Source organism: Lissotriton helveticus, chromosome 6 (genome assembly GCF_964261635.1).
Source record: "Lissotriton helveticus chromosome 6, aLisHel1.1, whole genome shotgun sequence".
Lineage (NCBI taxonomy): Eukaryota > Metazoa > Chordata > Amphibia > Caudata > Salamandridae > Lissotriton > Lissotriton helveticus.
The window spans coordinates 1975327654-1975345357 of record NC_136067.1 but is presented as its reverse complement, the minus strand read 5'-3'; the positions used below and the strand labels follow the sequence as shown (position 1 = coordinate 1975345357).

The following is a 17704-nucleotide window of genomic DNA, read 5'->3' as shown; positions in this document are numbered from 1 at the left end:
CCAGTTTATGGTCTTGTGAGCCAATTAATTTTCCTTTAACAAAAGAGTAAAGATTTTTTGCTCTTGATTTGATTTGTCAATTTCTAAAGCGCGCGAATGCCTGAAGGCGTCTTGGCGCTATGACTTGTCCGTATTCCTAGGCAGGCCTGGAGTTAATGCAGTTCTTGAAGTTTATGCCATGAAAAGCCAAGTTTTGATTTTCTTTCTAAATAACTCCAACGTTGGGCTGTTTTTTATATCTAGTGGCAGTTGATTCCATGTTTGCGCTGCGTACATGAGGAAACGTCTTCCTCCCCAGTTTGATCGTTTAAACTTGGGTACTGCTATCAGTTTTTGTTGTCCAGATCTAAGTAGTCTAGATGGTTCGTATTGTTTCAAGTGTGTTTTCAGGAAGAGGGGTCCTTTGCCCTGCAGGGCCTTGTAAGTCAGGCATAGTGATTTGAATTTGACTCTTTTGGCTACTGGTAGCCAATGGAGTGACTCTAATTTATGGCTGATGGGCTGAAACTTTGGAATTTCCAGTATTAGTCGTGCTGCTGCGTTCTGAAGTCGCTGCATTTTTTCAATAATTTTTATTCTGGCTCCTGCATACAATGCATTTCTGTAATCCAGTCGAGACAGTGCGAGAGCTGTCACTACCGTTTTACGTGTATCTTGGGGCAGATATGGGAGTATCTTTCTTATCATTTTTAGTATCAGCCAAAAAGATGAGGCTAGTTTGTTTACTTGTGCTTCATATGCTAATTTGGTGTATATCATGAATCCTAAATTTTTTACCTTCTCTGAGGGTTCTGGTCTTGTTCCCAGTTCATGAGACCACCAGTCTGGGGACCAGATGTCAGCATTACCTCCCAGAATCATTACCTCACTCTTTTCTCCATTGAGTTTGAGGCAATTTTGTTGCATCCAATGACTAACTCTTAGCATGCATTGTTGGAATTTTTCTGCTGTTATTTCCTTGTCTTTGCCTATGGAGATGACGATTTGTGCATCGTCTGCGTAGGAGATTGGCGTAAAGCCATTCTCCCTTATGACTTCAGGAAGGGGGGCCACATATAAGTTAAAGAGCGTTGGGCTCAGCGAAGAGCCCTGTGGGACACCGCATGGTACCTCGAAGGAATCTGATTTTGCTTCTCCTAATTCCACTGTGAATTTTCAGTCCTTTAGATATGATGCGATGAGATTGCATGCATGATCGCTTGCTCTGGCTTCTCTAATGCGTTTTATTAGTATCTCGTGGCTGACCGTATCGAAGGCCGCCGAGAGATCTAATAGCACCAAGGCGGCCTTCTCCCCGTTGTCTAGTATTTTTCTAAGTTCTTCAGCTGCTGTAAGGAGGGCTGTCTCCGTTCCGTGCCCTTCACGGAATCCGAATTGGGAATGGTCAAGCCAATTATTGTCCAGTAGGTACTGTGAAAATTGTTTGTTCAGCAGTTTCTCCAGTACTTTTGCAGCGAAAGGGATCCTAGCTATGGGTCTATAGTTGCTAGGAACCTCACAGTCCAAATTGGGTTTTTTCAGGAGTGGTCGGATAGAAATAGTTTTCCAATCGTTTGGAAATATGTTGGTGTTCAGAATTACTTCAAACAGTTTTTGTAGTACTGGTCCTATTTGTTCTGAACAGGTTTGCATCACCTTCGATGGACAAGGGTTTAAGGGACTGCCCGAGTTTGTTGTCATTATTTCTTTGCTAATTTGTTCCACTGTAGGTAGAGACCAGTGAAAAGAAGGGGTACAAATGGGTTGATTATTTGGTTTTGTATTTTTGGAGGGGTTTTGAATTATGTGGTCTGTCTGATTATTTTTAAATAGTTCATATACTGATGACACTTTGCTTACGAAGAAATGACCTAATGTGTTGCAGAAGTCGGATGATATATCCTCGGGGTTATTATTTTCGATTTTAGCAAGTTTTTTGACTACTGCAAACAGGTCTTTACTCGAGTTCTTGGATGCATTTATTTTGTGTACAAAGAATTTGCTTTTTTCTGTGATTGTCATATTTTTGTAAGTGGCCAGTTCATTTTTGTAATCTTTCTTTAATTTGGGGTCATATTGCATCTTGCATATTGCTCTTGGGTCCTTGTATTGTTTGGTTTGTCTTCTTTTTTAGATTATGTTATTCTGACTGTTTCTAGATGATAAATGAATGATGTATGAATGAATGTGGTGGGTGAAGAGGAGAGTGGTCAGGCATTAAAACATATTTTGTCTTCCCGAGCGCTATAAATTGTAAATATATGCCTATGTATTTCTGGGCTATATTGTAAAGATACCTTATGATACATCTATTCTGTATTGGAATCATATGAATTAAACGATTTAAAAAATATTTGTACAGCAAAAAATATTCCTTATAATTAACTTCGAAGTTTAAATTGATGTATTTGACAGTTTATTTTCTTCACTTATTTTTTATAAATGTGTATATATTTTGGCTCCCTTATGAATGTGTAGCATATTTCAGGTATGGCAAGATATTCCGCCCGTTAAATAGACTAGGTATGATTTCTGTATTGTTGTTACTTTGATTTCCCGGTTTTCCTGCCTTTGGAATTACTTTTACAGGTGCCCTCTTATTGTTTGATTTAAATAATTATATGATGCAATGGCATCTCTCCAAACACTGTCACCAGGCATACACACTTTAAGGACGTTGGGGCCCTGGGCCACACGTATACTGGTGACCCCTGTTCAGAACAGCTTTGAATTTTTGATCCAATTTCGCTCTTTCCTGTCCTCTTTGGCCAGGTCACTGAGAGTGCACAGACATAATCACCAAATTCTAAATTTGTTTATACATATATTCAGGGATAGTGATATGTATTTTCAATATTGTAGCACAGCAGCAGCTCACTAATATTACTGCAAATAATATCTGTGCCAACTTTCCCATTTCTCATTTGAGGTCCTGGTTTGATCTAAAAGAAACTTGGGGGCTCATTTATGAGAAATTACGCATTGCTGCGTGAAAGCAGCGATGCGTCACTTCTTAGTGCGCACTCCTTGTGACATACCTGATGCATCATATTTAATTCATGACGCATCATGTCGCAAGGAGTTACAGATACGTCAGTATTTCTGACGTATCTGTAAGTGCAAAGTGACGCATTGCTGGAGTGTGTCACAAAAGTGACACAACTCCAGCAATGCGTCCTTTCACTTGGGGCAAGCCCCAGGTGAAAGGGCCTGCGTCAGTCTTACGACTGCTGTGAGGAAGGTGCAAGATTTTGACCCAATGGCGTCCTAGAAGTGACGCAGTGAAATCTAATAGATTTCACTGCGTCACTTCTATGGGGCTTTTTGTGGGGGAACGCACCCCCTGCATACATTATACCTGACGCAGGTATAATGTAGCGCAGGGGTTTCCAAAGTGACGCATCTGCTTAGATACGTCACTTTGTAAATAGTGTGCAACAGGAGGCATGTTTTACGCCTCCAATGCGTCACAAAAAGTGACGCATCGGAAGCGAAAAACTGACGCAAGGCCTCATAAATGAGGCCCTTGGTTTATGAAACATAAACACACATTTCCCGGCAAAATATCTGTAATACTCTCACACATCACCCACATTAAAAATAAATGAAAGGACAACTGGAATTTAAAACAATCTATTTAAGATAAATCAAAGGTCATCAGGGAAATGCTCTGCAGAACAGAGCTGGCTGTATCAGGGGGCCCCTGAAAGGCTGGGCCCCTGGGGCAGAGCCCACTTTGCCCATGTTCTAAAGCTACCAGGTCCTTGCTGTTGCTTGCAGCATGCCACATACCGTGCAATCACTGAAACCATGACCCATATCTCACTGGGTGTTAAAACTATTCAAAGATGGCTGCCAAATAATGAACATCATAGCATTGTGGGTGGCTTTGGGTGGAGAAGACAGTCGTTCAGTGGACTTTTGCATGGTCCACCTGATGCCTTCCATGCCTGAAACGTTTCTTTTTAAATGCAGCACCTAACCATTTAAAGGGCACGGCTACTTTAAAAATCATGGCAGACATCCATGTTTGTATTCACAGTCATTCACAAGAGATTGCATCCTGTCATTATTAATAAAACAGGTGCTTTTGTTATTATCTGTAAACATACATTTTATGATGTGACTAACTAAGGCTTGAGTTAATTTCAGCCACGTACGATTGGTTGGGCCACATTCCAGTCCTTTGTTTTTCGCCCACTGTGCCACTCTAGATAGAAAGACCTCATAGATATACGTAAATTAGTTTCGGTTATAACCATTGCACTTAGGGGGTCTACTGCATAAAAAACAGTGATGGAAGGAATGCACATTTGTCGGTGTGCAATTTGCAACTTCTTCTTTGCAACCATGATTTCGTACAACAGGCCCTAGAGGGTGAATAGGGTGTGACAAAGAGCAAAACACCCCTGTATTTTCAGAGGTGTAGGAGATAGTTGTTACATGTGGAGAACAAAACATACGTACCCATGCACATGCACATTTCTGCAATATTACCTCCTGCAGATTATTCACACTGTAACCAATCTGCAGTAACAAATGCAGAAGACTAAACATACCTCTGGAGATCTACAGTCAGAGGGAGCCCTGAGGGGCATCAAGTGGATCTAGATTCTGCCCTGGTTTATAGGTGCAATGCTTTGACTTTAGGACCCTAGGATACAGGTTACAATAAAGACACCTAGCCCTAGATTAGTCAAAAAAGTCCAAGCAAGGCTTCCACCTACAAAGTGCGGTCACAAACCAAAAAGCTGCCCCGCCTGTAGGCAAGAAATAATGTTCCATTACTCCCAGCAGTCTGATGGTAATTGTGTGGCAAACTGAGAAATCCAGTGGTCATATTACAGAAAGTAGACTGCAGACACTACCTTCTGTGTCATGGATCCCAAGCAGGTGTCGTCGTGTTGGCATGGAGGCATGGGCCCCATGGCAATGAGGCAACACCTCTCCCCATGAGTGGTATTACAGATGCAGGTACAGATGCAGGTACAAGAGCAATGGTCCATCTGGTGGCTCATTAGTTTTGTGCCACCAATGAACTGGTGCCCAGTCAATGCATGCCATTGAAGATGCCCCTTATCAGGACCTCGAGGGGTCCCAGGGATCTTCCCAGTCACCCTTGCGCTGGGTCCAGTGACGCGCGGCACTGCCTTGAGGAGGGTCCCTGCCTCATCCTCAACGTGCTCCCACTCCCTCTGCATTTAAATACAGAATGGCAGTCTCAAACCTCTGACCCACATTTGACTGCTGCACTCAATGCAACAGAGGCGGAGTTTGCACCTGCAGTTGGGACAGCACATTTTAATGTAGTTTGGCACACTGCTGCTGTCTGCAGTGGGTGTAGAAAATTGTGGGTGCTTCTAGCCCAGACATGGATAGGGTGCATTTTATATAATGCAACCGCAGGTCTTATTGCTATTTTATAACCCTAAATGTAAACCTCCCACTGCCTCCAGATTTAATACCCAAACCAAATCAGTTCACTAGATCCATGGGCACTAGGCGAGTTCTGAATTAATAAACATTGCCTTTTCTCACTTCGAGTTACTCTCTTTCCATAAGTGACACCAATTTAGCTATTATGTTAGAGATGTCTGCTTCATAAAGCCCCACACATGTACTGGTGCTTGTAGGATAACTTATGAAGGTATGTAAATGTTGATTATTTTTTAAGCCTACCCAAACTCCCAAAAACTAATAAGCAGATTGAGTCATTACCTGTATTGATGGTGAAGACGAATCTTCTGCAGAAGTCTTTGTTTTCTATTTCTCCTTAAACCTTAACACAAGAAGCACACTCGTTTATATACTCCTCGTTGTCCTACACAGAGCCATACTACATTTGCATTGGCATTTTACCATCTATTTCCAGTTAATACTGACAAAACATGAAGAAATGCCTAGTTTCGTAATAACTTGAATAGAGGAATTTAATTTAGCATGACTCAGTTACATAAAATCTTATATCTCGACCTGTCGGCCAGCCACTGATGAATGAAATACGTAAGCAGTGTTACTTTGAGCCAACAGTCTGGAATGATGTTACTGTGGGCGCGGAAGAAATATGGCAGACAGGAAAATGAAAGCTAAGGCAAAATATAAAGAAGGAGTCAGAGAGAGAGAGGTCCTAGGATTGCAGCACGAGAGCACTATTCATGCATAAACTGTGAAGCAAGAGTAGCTAAAATATGGCATGTAAAATAGTAATTATCAGCGTGATATTTATTAAAAGATAGGGCTCTAATTCACAAAGTAATTTAAGACAAAGAAAGCACTAGATCACATAGGCACAGTCCCCTGGACTTAGCTGCGACCGGTCGTCTGACCGGTCAAGACCCCTGTGCACCTGGCTCTAGCATCTCGCGGCACCTTCCTTGACTCTCTCTTGCTCTCTCTCCCTCTCTTTCTCTCTGTGACTTTATGTCATTTCTCTCGGTCTTTGAACCTTTTCTCTCATTTATTGGTCTCATTTATTGGGTCTTTTTCCTTTGCTTTTTGCCTTTTCTTGCGGTTTGTGCTATTTCTCTTACTCCTTTTCCAACTTTTGCAAGATCACTCCCTCTTTGGGGACCTTTGTGAAGTGTCTCGCTATCTTCTCTGTGTGCAGTCTTCATGAGCCCATTTCCTGCCCTCTCTGCACCCGTCTCTCCTCCCCCACTCCTTATCTGTTTCCCACACCACTATCCTTCCCTACCATAGTGCACCTCCTCAGCCCCACCCACCACTTCCTGCGTCTTGTACCCCTTCACAGGACATATGTAATGTCCGATGTAGCATGGTCACACAGCCTGCGTGCTGCTGGCATGTTGGTGGTGGCCCAAAGTTGAGCCCATCTACACTCGTCTGCTCCTGTACTGGGGCGAGCATCAGAGACCATTTCTCGCCCAACTCACCTCTTACCCAACACTCTGCGTTGCACCGTCAACTCCGTACATCACATCACCCTGTGCTGGTGCACCACATCACACAATACGGAAATAGCTTTCACCTGCACCACTGCTCTTGTAACTCCAACCAAGAACATACCCACAACACCCAATCCTTCACATACACTCACACCTACCAGCAAGCATACTTGCACCTCTCACACATCAATATCATGCATGTTGCTTAACACCTGGATGATCAGTAAGTATCACACGGAGATTTGGATCCTGACAAACGACGCTCCAAACCTCCTCCTCCCCAAGGAAACATGAATGACCACAGCTTCAACGTTGGACGTTAAATTGTTATCCCTGCCGAATACAACATCACTAGGCAAGACCACCTAAACATGGCTGGAGGAGGAATCTCCATCATCTACAAAGACATCTCCAACTGAACCCCCTTCTCTGAAGACTTAGAAAACTGCACGCAACACCTCAATTTAAAGTTATAAATCAGAGCAAACTTCACGCTGAGTGGACCCCTACTCTATCTTCCCTGTGGGTCCATGAGCCAACTATGCTAGCAACATTGCAGATGTCTTCACCCCCTAGTCCTCAGCTCGAGTATATTCATCCTCCTAGGGGACCTAAATTCCCATCTAGAACACCATACTGACCCCAACTCTTCTGCCCTTCTTGTAAGCCTTTCAAACCTGGAACTAATCCAATGCGTCACTGAGCCCAATACGCCACCAGACAGATCCTAGATCCTCTGTTGACATCCTTCATCATCATGACAATCAACACACCAAGACCGGTCACCTGTACAGAAAACAACATAAACAGTTTCAAAATCAACTCCATCAACACAGACAAACTCCCACAGCAGGCCCAGCACACTGACACTGAAACAGACTTACAGAGGTGGATTGGGAGACCGACCTCCACGAGAACAAAGTAGAACCTATGGGCCTCCTGAACATTTACATTTTCAGCAAGTTGATCACCAACTGCACTGAAACTCTGGCCTCCAAGAAGCAAAGTCACAGAGCAAAAACTAAAACACAAGCCAGCTGGTACATTGAAGATCTCAAGTGACTCTTCAATGATCTGGAACAGAAAGAGAGAACCAGCAGAGGGGAAGTATAAAAAGACACTTTTAAAGCCACTAGAAGTCTCCCAGTGACGAACAAAGACAACACACCACATGGGACACCATAAACACAGAGGAAACCACAACAACCATGAAGACCATATACTCAAAGAAGGGATCCCATCAGTATGGCCTTCAACGCTAACCGCAACACCTTCATTAGTATAGCCATCTTTGCGGAACAATAGAAACACCCAGCCATCAACACCCTCCTAAAGAAACCCTCGGCTGACCCGACCAAACTTAGAAACTACCAACTGTTAACCATGCTTCCCTACCCATCCAACCGCAGCACAGAAACTGCTATCTTAGTAGCAATGGAAGATGTCTGGATGACCCTCGAGATGGCGGAAACCTCAGCCCTCATCCTTTTAAACCTACCAGTAGCCTTCAGCACTGTATACCATTCCATTCTGATCTGAACATTCCACGAAGCAGGTATCTAGGGACATTTCCTCAAATGGGTCTCCTCCCTCCTCACCAGAAGAACCCAATCTGTGGCGTCCCACAGTGCTCCTCATTCAGCCCAAAGCTTCTCTACATCTACATGACTCTTCCGGCTGATGGTATAAGGGCCCACATCATAAACATCTTCACACATGTCAACCACACATAACTGATACTGTCCCTGTTGGACAATACACCCAACACCAGGAACAAATTCACCACTTGTATGAACGAAGTGTCCACCTGAATGAAATCCAACTGCCTCAAAGTGAACTAGCAAAAGACTGAAGCGGTGATCTTTGGGAAAATTGCCTCACCATGGGACTCTACCTGGTGCCCCAAGCCTTGCACACAAGCAATAAACCTCAGAATCATCATAGTCAACAAATTGGACATGGGTCTCAAGTCTATGCAACAGTCTTGTCCTGCTTCATCACCATAAGGATGCTGAAGGTAAACTTCAAAGAAAATGGTCAACCAAGCCCTGATCACCAGAAGACTGGGTACGGGGACACTGTGTAGACAGGGATAACCAACCAGGTCACAAAAAGATTGCAGATCAATCCAAAACATAGCAGCCAGTCTAGTCCGCATGCCAGGAATCCTCTGCCCATAACACTAATCTTGTCTGATGTATATATGTTCTTGCCTGAATAAGGGTACTGGTTCACCATGCGGTGCAATATAGTTCATCATGCTGTGCAATGTAAACAGTATGAAATGATAACTGGCATAATGCTGTAGGTACTGAATGAAGGGTAGAAACAAAACTGAACAAAACTGTGATGAATGTTACACTGTGTGAGGAAACATAGTAGGTCCGAATTGAAAAGACTTGATGAAACAGTGGTTTGAAGCAGAGAATAAGTATATTCTGTAATGCAACCCCAGAGGCATTCAGGGTCCTTCTTCCTTCAGGATCAGTTTACCTCTGCTATGTTCCCTGGATTCTACATTCCAGAATCCAGTGAACATGACGTAGTCATTATGGAACATTGAGACAGATGTTAAGATACAACATATCTTCCTTTCCTATAGAGAATAACTAAAACAAAAAATAAAAATGAACTAGAAAAGAAATGAACAAGAAACAAAAGTGACAATAAGATATAGCAACTAGACAATTTTCCCTATTTAAATATAACTTAGCTTACGAGCATTTATAATCTTTCATCCAGATTGGTTTAAACCTAGGTCGTATAGATTTCTCCTTCATATCCACATTTGATGCTTTGACAAGAGATTTGGAACGGACAGATGCATCATCCCTACACTCAATGGATGTTTTGGGATCATTACCCATCATTTTCTGACTCAACATATATTTGCATTCTAAATCATCACATCTCGTTATACTTTTTACATTCCACCGCTTACCATCATCTAATTTCACAATATTTCCTGCGGCATAAATGATTTGTTTTGGTCTAGACCATTTAGAAAACCCCGGTTTCTGATTCCCTTTTTGATGTGTGCGCACCCATTCTCCCACACTAAATAACCTTGGAGAACTCTTGACCTTAACATTATGGTTATGAACATATTTAACAACTACAAAAAGGTATCAGAGGGTCTAGAAAGGGGAGAGTTTATAAATGACAGACACCAGACCAACTGTACAAAACCCTTCAACTAAATGAACATGAGCATGGTATGCAATGACGTCTCAATGGATGAGGAAAAATACCCATCAGTCACCATTCGGATCCGCCCTTCATCATTTGGGATTTGTCCAGACCATCCGTGTGAGTATGTATTGTCACAGGCATCAGGAGACCAGATGGTAAATAGGTCACCTTCGCTGTACCAACAACAGTATGGTCTACCACTCTGTGAAACCTGGTGAGTGGTAAGATGTGGTGTGACTGGGGAGTGCAGTGCAAATAAACGTGAAAAAGAAACATAAACAATGTGTTATAAAATTGGATAAGGGAGCATAGAACCTGGTTCCACCTTAGACAGCCCATTTAATCTAACTGTCTTTGACAAAAAATTTAATCTTGGTCAAGTGAGCATCATTTGAATAAAGTTGGTTCTATGCTCCCTTATCCAATTTTATAACACATTGTTTATGTTTCTTTTTCACGTTTATTTGCACTGCACTCCCCAGTCACACCACATCTTACCACTCACCAGGTTTCACAGAGTGGTAGACCATACTGTTGTTGGTACAGTGAAGGTGACCTATTTACCATCTGGTCTCCTGATGCCTGTGACAATACATACTCACACGGATGGTCTGGACAAATCCCAAATGATGAAGGGCGGATCCGAATGGTGACTGATGGGTATTTTTCCTCATCCATTGAGACGTCATTGCATACCATGCTCATGTTCATTTAGTTGAAGGGTTTTGTACAGTTGGTCTGGTGTCTGTCATCTATAAACTCTCCCCTTTCTAGACCCTCTGATACCTTTTTGTAGTTGTTCGGTATTGGGGACTGTATTCAGAGATAGGTCTTTAAATATTCCCTTGGGTCCTACCCCACCGGTGTGTTTTTGTTGTTATGAACATATTTATTCTGATACATCTGTACCTTACTCAATACATCCCCTACATCAAATGTTTTTGTGTTTTTCTTTTGAGACATCCAAGTAGGTTTTACTTTAGACCCAGCCACTCGTCCCTTCAATAAAGAAAAAGGAGACACTCCCGTAGCTGTATGAGGAGTATTCCTATAACACCATAACATTTCCTTTACTGCATCTTTACAATTATCATCATTGTTACTAGCTAGTTGTATACATTCTTTTAACACTTGGTTAAATCTTTCCACTAAACCGTTTTCTCTTGGATTGTAAACAGAAGTGGTGATGCGTTTCACACCCACCATATTAAGGTATGCAGCAAATTCTTCTGCCACAAACTGTGGACCATTGTCTGATAAGATGACACTCGGGTATCCCTCCCTGCGAAAAATTCCTTCACAAAACTCAATCATGTTGCAGGCCTTGATAACCCTTACAAATGCAACCTCTGGCCACTTGGTGTGAAAACCCATCAAAACTATGGCATATTTGTTCTCAATCCCTCTTACATGGAATGGACCACAAATATCAATAGCAACTTTGTCCCAAGGTTTATCAGGAAAAGAAGTTGCAGATATGGTAGTTTCTTGAGACTTATGTGATTTATCACTGCACATACATGCTAAACAACTCCGAACACATCTATCAATTTCTTTGTCCATACCAACCCACCAAAAGTCATTCCTAGCTCTCCTTTACATGCTGGTCATACCGCTATGTCCTTCATGTAATAGACTCAACATCTTGTCCCGTAATGTTAAAGGTACAACCAATCTGTCCCCTCTTCTAAGAATACCATCAGAAAAAGATAACTCTGACCAAACCATTTTATAATCAGCAAGAACAGTCTTGTCCAAAGATGACAAATTCACACCTACATGCACATTATTGATTACTTGTTGTAAAACACCATCATTAGCTACAGCTTGAATCCATTCTTGCTCACTTATTGCATTATTGCACGTTTCTTCAACACTAGCAACTAACCATTCATCACCATCTTCTTGTATATCATCCATATCACCAGGCAAAGGAAGACGAGACAAACAGTCTGCACTGTTGTTTTTGTGACCTGGAACATAGTTTATCTGAAAGTTGTATTCTTGTAACCTATACAACCATTTCGCTATTCTAGGTGTTGCCCTAGATGCTCCTTTTGTAGTGAAAATGTCAATGAGAGGTCTATGATCTGTCCTTAATTCAAATGCAGTTCCCCAAATAAATGTTTTAAAGTGGTCCACACCCCACCAACACGCTAAAGCCTCCTTTTCAATTACAGAATAAGAAGGTTCTGCTCCTTTGAGCGTGCGAGACGCAAAAGCTATGATTCTTTCAGTTCCATTGTGTCTTTGTATAAGAACCGCGCCTAATCCATAAGCGCTGGCGTCCACAACAATTATAGAGGTATGACTAGGATCATAAGGTTTTAGAGCAACAGCTTTTACAATGTCCAATTTAATTTTTTCAAATGCCTGTTGACACAAAGTGGACCAGACAAATGAAGTACCCTTTTTCATCAATAACCTCAATTCAATATGTTGTATCTTAACATCTGTCTCAATGTTCCATAATGACTATGTCATGTTCACTGGATTCTGGAATGTAGAATCCAGGGAGCATAGCAGAGGTAAATTGATCCTGAAGGAAGAAGGACCCTGAATGCCTCTGGGGTTGTATTACTGAATAAACTTAATCTCTGCTTCAAACCACTGTTTCATCAAGTCTTTTCAGTGGCCACGAGGATGGGATCGATTTGATGAAGAAATTGATTTAATGAAGATTTATCTACAACCCCTAAGGCAAACAACTCTCACATTCTAATTTGAAACATTGGACTTACAGGTATTTGATGGAAATGTTAAAACTTTAAATGTTTAAACCCCGTGAAAAATAATTTTTGCTGTTCTGACAATATTTTGGTCAGTTTGAGGGGCATTTAAAGCAATGGAAAGTTTCCGCGTTTAGCTTTGTTGTTTGTCAACTTCCTGTAATGGGTTTTATGACTTAAAGCAACATTTTTCCTGAAAGCGTCCTTCTTGAACATTTTTTTTGTGTGCGATCGTTACCTGCTTGAGCTTCAAAATGCTGTCTGAAGTTTCGTCATCACGCACTACATGCCTTCATTGTTGATCTTCAAATCTTATGTTTTCTGTTCCACCATCACGTGCTGCAAGACTTGCTTCGTTCTGTGTCGTGGCAATTTCAGCGTCATTGCAGTGGAAAGACGTGACGCCTAAGACATCATCGCGTCGCGCCTCTACATTTGAGACGCACAGCGGCCATCTTTGATTTCCATGGTAACCGTAAACATTTATCGTAAATGCGAAGGAGTACTTTTCGTGAAATTGTAGTGTGAATGCAGGTTTTGCCGATGCGCACGGCAGCGCAAACAACATGTTTTAAGTAGAACATCTATTTATAACAATTTCAGGAAAAATATAGACTGCGGTGACAACCTTTATTATTTTAGTTATTTTCTTTCATCATATGCAGACAACGGTGACTACATTATTTATATTAGTTCACATTTTTTCCTTCACACATTATAAAGTGAATGTATTGATTTCTTGATATTTATTAACAAAGTCAATATGGATGTTTTATCTTCTGTTGTAGCTCCTCCTACATTTTTGCAAAGTCCTGGTCCTCCTTCAATGAATTGGGAGGATTGGTCAGAATCATTTGAGACCTACCTAGAAGCTATTGGCGGTGATGTATTTTTACCCTCTAGGAAATTGGCTTTGTTAAAACATAATTTAGGGGTTGAAGGTAGGAAAGTTTTAAAGACTTTACCTAGAGCTAATCGTGTTGTTTCCACAGTTCTTGACACTGTTGATGAAAGTAGTGAAACAAGTGAAACTAGTTTGAATGACACAGCAGTAGATGTATATTCTGAAGCTTTAAAAGCTTTAGAAGAAAACTATGGGAAGAAAACTAGTATAGTCGTTGAAAGACACAAATTCTTCTCTAGAGCGCAGTTACAAGGGGAAAATGTGCAACAGTATGTAGCTTGTCTAAGAACCTTAGCCATTACTTGCAAATTCAAGGAAATGCATGAGGAAATAATTAGGGATCAATTTATCAATAGAATTAAGAATATCAAGATTCAAGGACGTTTACTTGAACTTAAAAATCCTTCTCTGCAAAAAACTGTTGACACAGTAGGAAAATGGAAAACACGTCCCATTACGTTAAAGAATTGAGTTCTGTGCAACAGAAAGATAAAGATGAGTCTAGCAGTGTTAATGTGATAAATAACAGTAATAAAAAAACAGAATTTAGAAATGAAAACAAAGATGTGAAATTTAATGTCCACAAAGGTAATATAAATAAATGAATATGTTTCAGATGTGGAAGTCAAAAACATACTGCAGATTTTACCAAGTGTCCTGCCACTAAAGGTACATGCATGAAATGCAAAAAGATAGGTCATTTCGCTAAATGGTGCAGGACTGGTGATAAAGGCAATTGGAAACGTTCTGTCAATGTTGTTGAACCTCAATTTGATAGTGAGGATGATGAAATTGAAAACAATTAAATTGATATTGAGGTGATGGTTGTGTATGATGATACTGTGAATGATATTTCTGAAGAATATCAACCTCCTAAATGTAACGTGTTAGTAAATCGTGACATCATGGCACTTTGGGCAGACTCATGCTCACCATATACGATCATTGATAAAAGTATGTGGGAAAACGGGAGCAAAACGACATTGATCTGTTCAGATGTACGACCCAAAGGGTATTGTGGTATAAAATTACCCATGTTAGGTTATTTTGATGCCCAGTTAACTTTTAAAGGTAGATCTTGTCTGAGCAAAGTTTAGGTTGTTGAACAAGGACGAGCCTTGTTAGGGTGGAAGGACCAAAAGAAGATGGGGATAATATTAAATCCTAATCATCCTGATCAGGTGTTGTTATCCAATGATTATCCGGATCAGGTATTGTTAACCAATGACAATTCTCCATCTAAGTGGGAATCTGTGTTTCCCAAGTTATTCAGCAAAGATCTAGGGTGTTTAGTTAAGTTCGAACACAAGATTATTCTTAAAGCAGACAGTATACCATCTGTTCATAAAGTAAGAAATGTACCATTTGCATTACGAAACTCATTAAAGGAGGAGTTGAACAGGTTGTGCGATGCCAAAGTAATTGAACCTATTGAAGCATCTGAATGCCTTAGTCCCATTGTTTTGGCACGGAAACCCAATGGAAAAATTAGGATGTGTGTGGACCTGAGAGATCTAAATCGGAATATATGGGTTGACCGCTATCCACTACCACACATCAATGAAATGATATCTAGTATCAAGGGTGCCATGTATTTTTCATCAATAGACTTGTCCAATGCATATCATCAGGTCAGATTACATGCGGAATCTAGGCATTTAACATCGTTCATAACACCTGAGGGTGCCTTTCAATATCTCAGAATGCCATTTGGATTAGCATCCGCATCTTCGGTTTTTCAGAGACTTATGTGCAGTATTTTGAAAGATGAAGTGAACGTGAGAGTGTTTCAAGATGATGTTCTAATTTGGGGTAAAGATTTATATTCCCATGATAAAGTATTGCATCGAATTCTATATAAACTGAAAAATGCTGGATTGACTGTGTGCGCTGAGAAATGTAAATTTGGTGTAAAACAAATTGATAATCTTGGGCATACAATCTCCAGTGAGGGTGTTAAACCAAAAATGAAATTGTTGGATGCAATTGAAAAGGCACCTCATCCAATCAATAAAGATCAATTACGATCATTTTTAGGACTCGCAGAATATTATTCTAAATTTGTTCCACATTTTGCTGACAAAGTACATGCATTGAGGTTATTGATGAAAAAGGGTCCTTCTTCCTTCATGATCAGTTAACCTCTGCTATGTTCCCTGGATTCTACATTCCAGAATCCAGTGAACATGACATAGTCATTATGGAACATTGAGACAGATGTTAAGATACAACACATATGTTTCTACATTGCACTCCATTGGCAGACAAATATAGATGCTTGTTATTTTACAAGTAAAATTGTCCTTATCCTTTTTAGTTTTTAGCACCCCTGAGCATCGCCCTGCATAACAAGGAGACACCACAAGTGCCTAGATCGGCTCCATAAAACCGGTCACGCCCACCGCATGGTGTGGATTATTGCCGAACCTTGGACAGGATACAGGTTGCGCTCCGGATGTTCCTTTCATGCTGGTTTCAGAGATTGAATGGTGCAGAAGGCTGAAGTTCCCTGCTGCCCGTTAAAGCAACAGGTAGGAGAGAGCTGTTATTGAGAACTTGTCTCAGTTCATTTGTTGGTTTTCCTCTCATTCTCTGCGGTTGCCGCGAGAGGAGAGGAGTGATACTTTTGCTAAGGGAATGCACTCTAGACCCGAATGGAGCATTCCTGCCATATGTAGACAAGAAGGCAACCAATACAGTTGGTGTTTAAGTGCTTAATACCAGAGACAATTTCCAAAGGAGATAAACAAGTTGGTATTTTTAATAGCAGAAAACATTTTCCGGAGTTGCATGAATAAACAGTACAGGAAAAGGTGATTAATCCATACAAAGGATCTATTTGGGTATTTTAGAACTCTTCTTTAATGACTACCTCTTGGACACTATTATTGGGGAATAAGTGACTTCATCACTCTTCCTCATTGTAAAGGTCACAAAGAACATTCTTCATTTCTTTTCAGGTAATGACTATATCTCCTTATTTGATTGATATTAAAGAGAACTGTAATATGCATAACCAGAGGTGACACTGAACAGACATTCTCTAACCATGTGCTTCATTCACTTCCAGGTCTCCCTCCCAGCAGTACCCTCCCTAATTCCCATCCCCTGAGATGACCACTTTGATCATCTGTGACTTTTCAATCTAGAGTCAAAGCTGCAAGGAGGTGGACATCTTGAGGGTACTGCTCCTGATGAACTAAATCTTGACACCCCAACCTTGCATGCCGAGCCAACATCACACAACCACTGGCTCCTGATACACAAGCCCATATACTTCATACTCCTCAAACATACCTACAAAGCACTCCACAACACAGCCTCTGCCATAACTATAACTCACACCTTTTCCATGCACTGCTTATATCATTTTATATTATCTCACTTACACAATGTAAAATTATAGCATTTAGAAGAACAGTTATAAAAATTGCAGATCAAATCTTTAGTGAGAACGCAGTGCATGGTAGGGTTGTGAGCTATAGTTAATGTAGTGTGGCTACTGAGTTGAATACACTGTGTATGGAGGTGTGTGAGTAATAATGATTTGAAGGTGTTGCATGAATTATAAATTAAAGGTATACGTTTAGTAATTAAACTGTACTGTCGTTTAACTTCTGTTTGTAGCTCAAGAATAAATAAAGTTATATTAATTTAAAGGAGATTCATAAATTATACATTTAACGTATAACTATAACTTAAGAATGTCTGATGTGTGTGTATTTTTGGTTTGGTCAAAAGAATAAAAAAGGTTTTCATAACTATAACAAAGGTTTAACCTTTGTTTTATTTATTTGAATTATTTTTTTTATTTTTTTATTTCAGTACCCTCAATTTGAACATATACAGATTACATGAGGATTACAATACAGACAATTTACAATTTTCGAATTCACCATATGGAAATTAAAACAACATAAATAAGGAAGCCACAGTTGTGAAGAGAAAGAAGTTACAAAAGACACAAAAATAAATAAATAAACCTGAGAAAAACA

At 40.6% G+C, this 17704-nt stretch overlaps 1 protein-coding gene across 1 annotated transcript in view; it reads right to left on the bottom strand.

The window, feature by feature from the left end:
• The window catches only part of LOC144761996 (fucolectin-4-like), a 267189-nt gene that overhangs the window by 166567 nt on the left and 82918 nt on the right, over positions 1–17704 (bottom strand). Inside the window, exon 3 of the mRNA XM_078647162.1 lies at positions 5698–5758. Coding sequence (XP_078503288.1) covers positions 5698–5758 — 61 coding nt within the window. The remainder of the gene's footprint in view (positions 1–5697; positions 5759–17704) is intronic.